Source organism: Capra hircus, chromosome 7 (assembly GCF_001704415.2).
Source record: "Capra hircus breed San Clemente chromosome 7, ASM170441v1, whole genome shotgun sequence".
Taxonomy (NCBI): domain Eukaryota; kingdom Metazoa; phylum Chordata; class Mammalia; order Artiodactyla; family Bovidae; genus Capra; species Capra hircus.
In genome coordinates, this window is record NC_030814.1 from 56,231,899 (window position 1) to 56,245,545 (window position 13,647).

At 44.1% G+C, this 13,647-nt stretch overlaps 1 protein-coding gene across 3 annotated transcripts in view; it reads right to left on the bottom strand.

The window, feature by feature from the left end:
• Positions 941-13,647, bottom strand: part of ARHGAP26 (Rho GTPase activating protein 26) — a 481,157-nt gene continuing 468,450 nt past the window's right edge. Inside the window, exon 22 of one of the 3 annotated variants that reach the window (XM_018050208.1) lies at positions 941-7,141. In XM_018050208.1, the coding sequence (XP_017905697.1) occupies positions 7,053-7,141 (89 nt within the window). In that variant the 3' untranslated portion in view covers positions 941-7,052. The remainder of the gene's footprint in view (positions 7,142-13,647) is intronic. The other 2 variants (XM_018050206.1, XM_018050207.1) reach the window with 2 other exon arrangements.

Sequence of the window (13,647 nt, forward strand, 5' to 3'; positions counted from 1 at the left end):
GAAGTGAAGAGAGTCTGGTGGAAAAACCAAGGACACAGATATGATACAAATCTGTACATTCATTTCATTCTCCATGTTGGCAACAGTTGTCTACATGTGCCACTCAGGTCTCACCCAGGTACCCTGTGACCCCACCCGTGTATGATGCTTCCGATGCCAATTTTCCAGGGCAGGGTATGAGCTCAGTGAAGGAAGAAGGTGCAGTGAATCTGTGTTCAGCCCTTCCTAAGTGGCAAACAAGGACAGGATAAACAGTTCACATGTGACCCACATATTCAAATCCCTCAGAACCCAGCACCTACTCACTCACCTTCTGCTTGCCCAGGGCAAGCTTCCGGAATCAGAAGCCTTGCCCTCCATCCCCAAAGTCCTGGCTCCCTTGCCCTCTCCTTTTGGCTCCTCTGCTCTCACAGCAGAAGCTGGGAGTGCACTGTAAACCTGGCTCCCAGGCTGCAACTCAGGATGTACCTGGAGGGGATGTGATGAATGCAACAACTCAATAACATGAGCTGGCCTGGGACAACATGTCACAAGTAACTGATTTATTAATACAACCCTGGGAGACACACCCAGCTTTGTGACAGGACTGTCTGCACTCTGGCTCTCTAGTTATTCCAGACTGTTAATGGAAGTTCCAGAAAATGGTTGATTTGACAATTGAATTTAGGAAGAATAAAATATGTTTCCCAGGAGATAAATTCAGAAACAGTCATTGGAATGTGACTCTTTGCAGCTTAATTGTAGTTCACGAGCAGTGGACCTCTCCCTAAAGGAAACCAGAGCTACCCAGAGCACATCAGAAATCAGCACAGCAGTGCTGCCAGGGACCACAGGAGACTACACTTGTAACTTCTGATCATGGTCTTCGCTTATTTGAAACAAATATAAAAATATGCATCACGTCAAAACAAAACTTTGTTAGAAATTCAAGAGACAAACATACCACCAAATGGAAAAGTCATTTAATTCAAAAATCATACTTCCACTCATTTCACAGAGATTGTCACATAAACCAACCAAATGTAAGAAAGCCAAGTTTCAGAGGCCACTCAACAGAAACTATATTTTCTTTATAGATATGCTTAGTGACGAGAAAGCACAGTTTTTTCTTGTTGTTGTTCTAAAGCCCGAACATGGTAAATTGTTTTATGAATAACAGGGGATAAGTTCTAGTCTAGTCACAAGTTACTTTTTAATTAAGAAATAGGATTCTACACACCAGTCAATATTCAATACTGAATTGAAGTTTAAAACAGTGCATTTATGGTTTTTAAAAAAACATTAAAGTGCCATTTTTAAGTACTTTATTGATATTATATCACACAGCACTTTATAATATACTCAAAGGTAGCCTAAATTATGAACTAAACATGCAAATATTTTCTTCAAAATAATGGACAAAATGTCTTTTAGAGTGCTTGTGAACACTATCCTAGTATGAATGACTGACTGTTTATGAGTTTGATCTTTTTTATTCCAACATGACTCTTAATAAGTTAATAAGGAATATAGCTGTAGATAGTAACCATCTGATAAATATGAACAAAATTTCAAAATGGCACTTAATTTACATCTTTGATCGTCTATCAACAGCCTCTCTTGTTTCTGTAATTCTCAACCTTTAAATCTTAAAGGCTGTCAAGGCTCAGCAACTGCCAGCTTATGTGGGTTTCTAGAAGAGAGTCTGTTTCGTTATATATGTAAATATGAGCTGTACACACACACACACACACACACACACACACACAAACACAAACACACACTAATACATATACACTTAAGAATCACCAGATGAATCTCTTTTCACAGGTACAAGGTTGACCCTGGCATCTGGATACCCAAAGAAGCTGCATGCAGGGTCTGTTTGGACAGTTCTATAGAAATGGTTGATGTGGAAAGGTGCTGAATGTCTTGGCCCCTCCAGGACTGCCCAGGTAATTCTGACACTTTATCACTACTCTTGGTTCTCACTGACTACACTCAGTAGAATTCTGATGTAATAGTAATTGCTATACTTACATGGGTCCAGGACTGTGCTAAGGTCCTTAGCCTTGCTTGCTAAGGCATTCTGCCTTGGAAGATGTTTTCATCTTGTAGTGGCCTGTAAAACTTTTGTAAAATATTAGTTGTGACCTTTTCATGTGATAGATTTTCCCCCCTATTAAGAATTACATTTATCTTTCTTTAAAAAAAACCCACAGTTCTTCAGCCTGGTTTATCCCTTTCTGCTACCAGCATTACTTTACACCCAATCCTTTTCTTCTAAGAATACAAGTCCTTCCATTAGGAGGCCACATTTTAGCCAGGGCTGGCTCTGGATGATGTGCCTTCTCTACACAGCCTCTCCCTCTGCTCTAGGAAGTTCCTTAGTTAGACAGGTACTGTAGGCAGTGAAAGGGAAAAGCTAATTATGACTTGGTGGAGTCTGGTCTCATGTATGCTCAGGTTTCTGCAACGTCCATTATTCCACGGCTGTTGTCACTGGGAGGCTACACTTACAGAAAAGTGATTCTGCACCCAGCACACCAGCCTGACTGTCAAACACATTTGAAGCACGACAAGATACATTTTTTAAATGCTGACACAGGGTGTGTGAGAGGACACCCAGCTGGAGTGGGGCAGGGTTGCCTAGGTAAATAATCACTGTCAAGTTTGCCAGATATGACAGATAACTCCCTAGGCCATTCCTTTCAAAGTCAGGTAGTCCAGTGGCTGTTGAGTTTCCTCACTGCCGGCTACCTACTTGGGTAACATGATTGCTCATAAAACATTCAATGCTAGGGGAACTGCGAGTGCCGTAACAGCCACTGTTGTACCCAGGAGTTCTCTGTCTATAAAGCTGAGTGGTCCAGATTTGCTTCTTTTGGAAACAGGAGCCAGAAGATGAAATGTGCCAATAGACAATCATGAGTAGTTGATCACGTTACTTCAGCCTATTATTTCAGTCTCACGACTCCTCAATCATGGATGTTTTTAGAATCTATAGTCAAAATAGTTTTTGGTGTCACTGGGGTTGCTGCTTTCAAGAGAGACAAACTCTCATGGCAGAAGGACCTCCATCTGAGCTATAGGCATGGCATACATAACTGCAGAGTCTTGGAAAACCTGAAACGACACTGTCACTAGCATGATTTTGTGTCGCTAATACCAGCTGGCCAATACCTGATTGTTCCATTTTCTCTCTTTCTCTCTGCCTCTCTATCCAAAAAGGACTCAGCAAGAGGACATGAACTGGAATTATGCTGGGAAAGAAAAAACAAAACACCAAAACCCAGTTTGGTCTGGCATAAGGAAATACATATTGTCTGTAGAAATACTAAAAAACCAAGCTAAAAACTGGCTCCAATCCTGGGACACCATGGCTGGCAGTGCTATGCAGGATCCGTGCCTCTATGTTCAGATTTGAAAAGAGAAGAGAATATCATCACTCTTCAGCAAGTCAGGACTTTACTTGCCTGGGGAGTTGGGGGAAGAATGTGAAACTAATTGTCTTCTCAAGATATGGTATTCTGTAGCTATGGAATTCTGGGAGTACCTGGAGGAGGAGTGAGAGACTGATCTTGATGTCTGCAGAAGACTCAGGCTATGTCTGCCAACCTGATCCCAGGGCCTTCCAAAAGCAACATGAGACTCCTGGGAAAGCTCAGAGATTTTGGTTCATAGTATTCCACTCTGATACCCAGTTCACTCCCCTACTCTGCCCTAACATTCCTTCTTCCAAAAGACAAGAGTCAGAAGTGAGAAGCAAAGGTAGTGGACGGCAAAATCCATTTTTCAGTCTGTAAGTTCCTTCCTTTTCATTGGCTCATACTCTGAACAGTGTCTCCAGTTCTGTAGCTGATGGGGAGGAGGGGAGCCTGGCCAGGGAAAAGGAAGCAGAGCAGCCATCTGTCAGGGTCCAGCATTGTCCAGAGAAGCCAGGAAAGGCTCTACCTAAAATTCCCATTTGCACCAGTCCAATTTCCCTCAGCTTCAAATCAGGGCCAACTGAGGAGGGAGAGACATGCTTCCAAAGTGGTCAAGGTGGGGCCAAATGTTTACAGGTATGCTTCGGTAAGGAACTCTGAAAGTCAGGGTCTGGACCTTCTGGCTGCCCCCACAGTAGCTCCAGTTAAGGTTCTGATGGGGCAGGTGATCTAAAACGTCAAATGTATTAAAAGCGTTATGTTGCATTCTAGTTAGAAAGCACAGTGGTACAGAGTGTGCTGGTCCCCTCTGGCCCCTGTGAACAGGTCCCCAAGCTGTTCAAAGTCTGCAAGGAGTACATGTATGCTGCCCCTGTGTGCCTTTTCTTCTTGGGTTTTCAATAATAGCTTCCCTGAGTCCTATCTCAGTCTTCTCCAATCTTTTTACTCCTTCATTCATTGGTAGTGTCTCGCTTGCTCTGGGTTGGGTAATAGCTGTGTCATCCCTGAGCTGATGGAATGAATCACAACAAACTCCTATTACCTTTAAAGTCATCTATAAAGCTATAATAGCACAATCTCCATCCCTCTTTGGAGTTTTTTTCTTATTTTGGAGCCAGAGGAAATCTGAGATGAATAAACATGTTTAGGCAAAAAGGAAGAAGCAGCATATCAAGAACTAAATATCCTAAGCCAGTTGTTCTTAGAACCTAGACACACAAAACATTTGCAAATTTTAGCTTGGACTTGGTTATAAAGCCTTATAAGATGTGCTGGAAGAATAAGATACAAGGAGCACACAACTATCCCATCTTCTTGCCTGGTACTTTGGGGTACCAAGAAATACACCTGAGAAGAAAAATGAAAAAAAAAAAAAAAATCTAACCCTTGGCCTCACCTGTTTAAATCCTGAGCTTCATCTTACTACTGGGTAGGAGTTCTTGGAAAAGTTAATTGCCTGAAGATGCTCTTTCCATCTCCAAATCCAAAGCCCAAGAAATGCTTAAAAAAAACACATCTGGATAAAGAAGACTGAACACCATTAATGTGCCACGTCCACCACCAAGAACCAGCAAGAATATGTGGAAATATCTTCTTCCTCAAGGCAAGAGACGGGCTGACCTTGGCTCTCTCTGACCATGTGTCCCCCTCTCTGCCTCATATACACACTTGTTCAGCAATCAAAGCTTAAATGCGTGAAGCAACTAGCTTAAAGAATATCAAATATAAAACTTTGCCATATAGTATTTCAAATCACTCTATTTACAAATTTATCTTTTAAAAAAATGTAAAAGATACAGTAATTCAACACAATTCAAGTTTTTCTTTTCTTCTTTAAAGTTCCCTCAAGAGGAATTCCGGAAGCAGGACACACTCTGGAACAAGGCTGCCATTCCTGAAGGGCTCGCAGGGAGCTTGACAGTCCCTCACTTTGGAGTTGGTCTGCCCAGAATCACTCTTGCAGGGACATTCAAGTGTGGAAAATACTTGGACTCTCTTCTTTGGAAGCCAAGTGGAGTTGAAATGTCCAGGCCAAACTTCCCCATCCAAGGTGGTCTTCCACAAGACCCAGCCCCTTCTGGTCCAGGAAATCCTCTTTCTCAGAAGGTACCCTTCCCACCTTCCATGCCCCAACCTTGTGGCGTCCTCCTAAATCACAATGGCTTATGATATTAGTCTCACACCCCAAAAGCCTGAGAAACAATTCCCTTTTTCTGAGTGGCAGTGAACATGTATGTCCTTTTAAACTGGAGGCCATGGGGTTATTAGCTCAGGAGTCATGCCTGAAAACCTCCAGGCACCAGTGCTGAGCAACCCAGGGCATGGCCAGGGGAGCTGGTCAGTGGTAGGCTAGAGGCAGGCAAGGGTAGGGGGAGGGACAGGTGAACACAAAGGAATGAGAGAGATAGAGGGTGTCCCTCTTTAGGAGGCAGCATGTTGCCCTCTAGAAAACAGACACGAGTTGCATGCAAGAACAGAAATATTAAGCCTGTATGTAATTTAATCTCAAGAGGTTACTAGAGATTGCTCCAAATATATCTTGGTGCTGCTGAAATTCATCAAAAAGGGAACAGTTCTCAGCTGCTATTCCATCTGCCCCCAAGTGGACCTTGTTAATTAAAAGTCAGTTAGTCGTGTCCGACTCTCTGCAACCCCATGGACTATACAGTCCATGGAATTCTCCAGGCCAGAATACTGGCGTGGGTAGCCTTTCCCTTCTCCAGGGGAGCTTCTCAACGCAGGGATCAAACCCAGGTCTCCTGCATTGCAGGCGGATTCTTTAACAGCTGACCCATCCGGGAAGCACAGAACTTGACCAGGTTGTTGGAAAACCATTCAAAAAATGACTGAAAGGGGGAGGAGGCAAAAAAATATGTCATGCAAAGATTTTGAGTTACTTTTTGGTTTGGTTTAGAGCAGGCTGGGTCGCCATGGTTATGAGGTGATGGCAGCCCTCGGTGGCAGAGAAGTTCCCAGCTTGGAAGGGGGGCCCTGGAGTGTGTGTGTTCTCTTGCATGAGAGGACTGGACAGAATTCTGCTGATGCTGGGCCAATGGCTGCTTTAGAGATGGTGAGATTGGATCTTGTGTAACCACTGCAGTGACCCCTCTCCATCCTTCATGCAAACAAACAGACCCAGCAGCCCGGAGCACTGCGGGGCTCAAGTATTCAGAGGTGGGATAGAGTGTCTACTGTAAACAAAAGCAGTGGACCCAGCCTGGATCTCAGGCCACTGTCCAGCCCTGTCAGAGCTGGCTACACTGCATGCTCTTGGGGACTACTTGTATCTCATTTACTTCCTTTTTCAGAAGGTTGGGTTTTGGATGACTGTGAAAACAAAATGAGCACACCCCATATAGGGTGCTAAATGAGAGACATGGCTCTGTAAGCCTTTCTCGTGGTAATCAAAATCACATGGCCTCCTCTGCCGGTTTCCTTCTGTCTCTTGCAGCATCACCGCATGTCAGCTGAGATGATCACGAGGATGTGTGACACCAGAGTTCAGGAAAACGTTCGTGCTGACAGGTAGCAGCAGAGTCAGTCACCCTGTATTTCTCAGCGGCAAAGAGCAATGGTCCACAACACTGGAATCAGCAGTTGTCATGGATACAGTGGAAAGCTCAGCAGTTCTGCCAGGGCTCCTGGTTAGAGGTACTCCACGTAGTTCTCAGGTATGAGGCCCGTCTTTCCATTCAGAGTCCCCTCCAACCAGCCAGGCTCCTGGGATGGACGCACTGTATAAGAAGTGAGGAGAGAGAGATGACGTTACACACAGGACAAGGTGGGGGGATATGGACTGCACTTGTGCGGAGGAAGCTTACAGATGAGTGCCGTTGCTTGTTAAGGAACATAATTCTTGTACTTGTTTAAACCAGAGGTTTTTCACCCATTGGGGAACCTGGTGAAGGTCATTCTGAACTTTCTCCATAATTAAAAGGAGAAAAGACACAGACACTTAAATTCTACTTACAATTTTAGGAGTTTCATGGACTTTGCAAAGTTCCTGATTTTAACTATAAAGAAGTAACATTTCAATTTTTTAGGATAGAGGCTAGATTTTTAGAGATCACAGTCATGATATTCCCTCTCTATTTTTACCCAGGTATCCATCCATCTATGTGCTCATCTACCCACCCAGTGCTGACTATGTACCAAAGTATCCATGGAGGACTGCTGAGAACTAGTCCTTAAAGATACCTAGCTCCTAATCATTTTATTTCCCTTCAAATCCTGACCCTCTGCTTCCAATTTCCTTGCAAATTCCCTCTGCATTTTTAAAAAGTATCTTATAGTCTTTGAATGGCCCTCTCTTGTTTCCAACCATACCCTTCCTTAGTTTTCTTTCCCATTCCCTACAGTTTTCCTCTTTCCTATATACAAGTCTGAGAGCTGTCCTCTCCCTCTCTATTGCAATTTAGAAAATTTCTACCCCTTTGATTTTTTCATATCCAAAGACTACATACCCAATGTTCTGTGATATGACAATCCATCTCCATGGAAACCACTGTGACACTGTAAAAATTACACACAATCTAGCTGAGTCCGCAAAGCAGTCAACAGCAGGAAGGGAGAAAGAAGGGATCATGGACTTGGGAGAGGGGGCTGTTCATGTTTGTGAACTGGGAATATACAAATCACTCTTGGGTGAGGCAGGACATTTGCTCCTAACATTTTAGGAAAACACCAATTTTTCCAAGATTGTTTGGAGAGAATGAATTCCCCCATTCCCTTCCTAGGCTAATTGAATGACTTCCTGAGTTCATTTTAGAAAAGCATTTCCACCCTCAACACTACAATACAACTCTAGTTTCGGTCTGTAGGGAAAGAACAGAGACCAATGAGACTAAATGGAGAAGCAGCAGCAGGATTGCCACTGAGGCTTACAGAAGATCAGTGTCAACCTTGGCTAGATTCTGAAGGCTTCTGTAGGAAAAGACAAGGTCAAACACCTATGAGCTGGCCTCCAACATGTTTGCATGCTTTTGTTTTTCTAGGAATAGATCCAAGTAGCAAGGGTACTTTGGATTCATGATACCACACAAGGAGGAGTCTGGGAAAGAAGTTCCATGAAAGAATACAACATAGCTTAAAAGTAATGCAGTCTCTCCAATGACCAAGCTCTCTCAGCCCACCACTTAAACACTAGCACCCAAACACCCCAGCTTCCTGCCCATCTATCCAGCTGATATTGTCAAGATTACTGCCGTTTCTTCAACCTATCAAGTGGTGATTAAAAAAAAAAAAAAAACACAAAAACAAAACTCTCTTTCCCTCAGTGGACTCTTTTGGAGGTTCAGGAGCCAACATGGAGAAAGCACAGTTAAATGCTCAGCATGGGTGAGTCAGCAGGGGAGCCTGCATCATTTGACCAGTAATTTGGACTGGTCAGCAGGACTTTCCTGGTTAAACTTGAGTCTCAACAACCTGGTCTCAACAACCACCTAAGCTGGGGGAAATCTCAAATGTTCAGAACCCAAACCAAACAAATCAAACTCACTCCCATAAACTAAAGACCTAGAAAGAATAAATCAACACACAAATTAAAAACCCAAAAAAGACACCTCCTATTTAATAGCAAGGCTCCTCGCTGAGTTGCTGTTCTACTGGATGCACTGAGTCCATCTCTTTCAGACTTTCTCTGTTCCTGTGTTCAAACACAGCTCAGGTGCAGAGATGGTATTGTGTGCAAACATTAGAAACGGAATTTGCAGAATAAGGGAAGAATCAGAGGGGACACAGGAGGCCCTCCAAACCAAAGAACGGGAGAAATGCCATGGGGGATGGCAGAGGACGCCGCAGCCTTTGGGTCAGACTGCTGACATAGTGGAGTCAGCAAGTTAGGCTTCCCTAAGGCATGGTACCAGACCAGGTGCAACAGAACCACCTGCACAGTTATTAAAACTGCAGATTCCTAGGCCTCATGGCATATGGGTTTATAGCAGAATCTCGAGGAGGGGGCCCAGGGATCTGCATTTTAACTCATTCACAGAAAGTTATGACTTCTCTGTGTGAAAATGCCCCTGCAACGAAGTGGTAGAACTGACGAAGAAAAGAGGCAGCCCCAGAACCCCCAGCTTTCCGTCATCTTTTGTTTCCCTTCCTCGCACTTCAGGGCTCAGTTGAAGCCCCACCTCCTCCATAAATACCGTCATGGAATGCCATCTACCTGCTCCCTCCCTTCCCCAGGCTCCTGGAATGCTCATTGTACATACCGCATATTATTCATAGGTCTTATTAATGCTGTTCAAATGTGTTAAGCTTGTTTTCCCTAACTAGTTTTTCAGTGCATTTTAGTCTGTATTCTATCACTCAACATACTTCACTCTCCTCCGGTGAACTACAATGAAAGAAGCTAACACCTACAAATGGTGACTAGGAAGTAGCCATGGACTCAGAGACAGACTCATTTAATCTTAAGGATCCTACCTTGTACTACTATTACCGCTATTTTATAGCTGAGGAAAAATTAAGGCTCAGAGAGGTAAACTGATTCATGCAGGGGCACCATGTTAGAACCAGGATTTGAACCCAATTTGTTTGATCCCAGAAACCAAGCCTTTTCCCACTATATCATATCCCTATCCAACCAGAGGAGGTGATCCTTGAGAAGAAGAATGATGGTGCCCATGGAGACTAACTGGTGGGCCCTCTGTTAAGTGCTCCCCCTGCAGGACCTCTTTTCATCTTCACTATGACTACAGAGTTGCTCCTGCTGTTATCCTCATGTCACTAATGAGAAACAAAGACTCAGAGAAGTTAAACTTCTAGTTCCAATTACAAAGCTGGCAGATGATGGAGATGGATCTGAATTCAGGACATCTGACCCCAGGCTCTGAGGCCTTAAGTACTACCACTTTGGCCTAGCCTAATGCTCCCCAGACACTGAAGATGCTTGTAAGTACTTGTTGGGTTGAATCACACCAACATCCAACCTTCTGAATTGTACCAGTGTCCCTTATGCTATGTAAACACACAAGGTGTTGCAGTGAGCTGCCTGGGCAGCTCTCCAGCCCAGCAGGCATTATAACAAATAAAAGCTGCTACTGACATGGGTGTGCTTACTGCCAACTACTCTCTCTCAGCTCAGTCCATATTCACATCATACACCCCTGCTCCAGCAACTCACGCTCTCCCGGCTCCTTCACTCATGATGGACAAGGAGCAACTGTGTGCCTAAGATCCTGAGAGCAGGCTGCCCCAAGGGGAAGCAGCACTAGCTGGAGGAGTGCAGACCCCCGTGTGGCTGAATGAGTGGACTCATTTAACAAATGTTACTTCAGCACCTACTACGTGCCACATTCTACACACAGAACAAGAAGAGAGACTGCTCTAGGGGAGGGGCTGTCTATAGTAAGCAAGCATGTAATTTTAGGTAAACTGATGAGGGGAGAATGAAACTAAGATAGGGATATGAGCGGGTGGCCAAGAGTGTGAAGAGTTAAAACCTAAATAATAAAAAATGGATGGCCATGCAGTGGGTAATGCAAGTGAGAGGCCCAAAAATGGGGAGAAGCTTGTTGTGATTTCAGAACAGTGCTGTGTAAGTTTTTCTTAAAAAGCCAGATCATCAGTGTGTAACTACTCAAATCTGTCACTGTTGTGCCATAGATAATATATAAACACAAGGCGTGGGTGGCTGTGTTCCAGGGAAGACTTATTTACAAAAACAGTCAGTGGGCTGGATTTCACTGGCAGGTCATAGTTGCCGACCCTATTTAAGAACATAAAGAAGGACTCAGAGGCTGCTATGTATCAAGGGAGGGGAAGAGGGGGCCAGAGGGCAGGGGTGGGACCTGGAGGACCTCGTCAATAATTCTAAGAACAACATGAGGCTACCAGAAGCAGGAGAACAACACGATGTGACCTCCATTTTTAAACGATCATCTGGCTGCTATGTAGCGCCAGGGTTGTGGGGCAGGAGATGATGCAGTAAGACCAGTTAGGCAGCTGGTAGAAACGCCCGAGGGAGATATGGAGAGGCTGGGGAGGCTAAAGGACTCCACGAGAAATTCTCTGGGAACCCCACTGCCTGAGATGCCCTTTATCAGCAGAGGAAATCTGGGGCGGCCCTGCCTGCACTCACCACTGCACCCTGTACCCCAGGAAGGACGGATCTGGCCCATCTCACATTTGGATAAAAGCACCCCAAGAACCCAATTTTAGTGAATGCCATATGAATTTTCCAGGTATCACTAGTCACACTGCTTCTAGATGACTAATGTTCCTGGGAACACCAGTTATTTCTCTTTTCAGTTACTGTCTGAGGTGCTCTTGGTGAAAGCACAGTTTCCTAGTAGATTGGCCAGGGCGGACACTGGAGTTATTTCCGAGTATTGCGCAGCCATTACCCACTGCACAAAGTCCAAGAGCTGACTGAGCATCCTCTCCAGATTCACAGGGGGCCCCTGGAATCCAGAAGCTTGGAGATTAATCATTAGGAACAACTGACTTCCCCCTCAAGGAGCCCCTCCCTCTCCCTCCTCTTTTCTTCTTCTTGATCCTGAGAAAGACAAGACACACATACTCACACACACACACACACACACTCACTCACTTACTCTAACTCTGTCATTAGAAAACTTCCTTCTGATTGATCTGATGATTTAATCTGACAGTGACAGAGCATACAACTCACACTGCTAAGGCCTTACCTAGGACCTTCAGCAACAAACTGCTGAGTGAGAGAACAAGGAAAAAATCTCTCTGACATGTGAGTAGTTCTTTTCTTTAACGTCCACTTTTTTTCCTAACAAGACAAAGGGATGGAGCAAGTAGGGTTTACATATCATTTTCTAAAAATTGGAAGTCATAAAACATTACCAACCAACCAGATTAAAAACTAGATCAACATTTTGTTAAATCCTTCTTTCACTGCAGCTCAGTAAACACTGAGAGGTGTTGTCTTTAGGGCTTAATGTGGCCTTCTGCCTTTCAGGGGATTGGAAAGGTCACTGGCATTGCTGGTTAAAAAGAAACGAGTGTCATTAATGCTGTTGTGATCCCCAGAGACCACAGGAAGGCCCGGCAAGTACTCTGCCTCTCTCCTGCTATCACTGGCCCTTGTGGGGTTAAGACGATTACTGAGTTGAGGGGTGGGAGCAGTCACAGAACCTGCTGGGAAGGGAAGGACTTGGTAGTTAAAAATCAAGTATCATTTCTTTTTTCAGTTGGCTAGCTAAACAACTTCAAAAAGGAGACTTAAAAACTAAAGAAGGGGGGAATGCCAAATGTATAACCCTGCTGGGAATCAGTTGGGCAATTCCTTCAACAGTTAAACGTAGAGTTACCATGTGACCCAGTAGGCCCCATGCCGTGGTATATCACCAAAGAGAGTGGAAAATCTATGTCCCCACAAAAGCTTGTATGAAGATGTTTATAGTAGCATTACTCATAAAATGAGCCAAAAAGTAGAAATAATCAAAATTTCAATCAATAGATAAATGGATAAACAAAACGTGGTATATATCCATAAAAAGGAATGCAGTTCTGAGGCACACTACAACATGGATGATGTTGAAACCATAATGCAAAGTGAAAGAAGTCAGTTACAAAGACCCTGTACTGTATAATTCCATTTACATGAAACATCCAGAGCGGCAAGTTTATAGTGCCAGAAAGCAGAGGAGCAGATATCTAGGTGGGATGGAGCAGGCTTGGGATAAATGGGGCATGACTGCCAAAGGGAGCAGGGTTTCTTTGGGGGTGATGAAGATATTGTGGAATGAGATAATGGTGATGGTTGTACAACTCTAAATATACTAAAACCCACTGAAATGCACATTTTAAACAGGTAAATTACATGGTATATGGCTACCTCAATCAGTTCAGTTCAGTTGCTCAGTAGTGTCTGACTCTTTGCAACCCTATGAATCGCAGCACACCAGGCCTCCCTGTCCATCACCAACTCCCGGAGTTCACACAAACTCACGTCCATCAAGTTGGTGATGCCATCCAGCCATCTCATCCTCTGTCGTCCCCTTCTCCTCCTGCCCCTAATCCCTCCTAGGATCACATTCTTTTCCAGTGAGTCAACTCTTTGCATGAGGTGGCCAAAGTATTGGAGTTTCAAAGAACACCCAGGACTGATCTCCTTTAGGATGGACTGGTTGGATCTCCTTGCAGTCCAAGGGACTCTCAAGAGTCTTCTCCAACACCACAGTTCAAAAGCATCAATTCTTTGGTGCTCAGCTTTCTTCACAGTCCAATCTCACATCCATACATGACCACTGGAAAAACCATA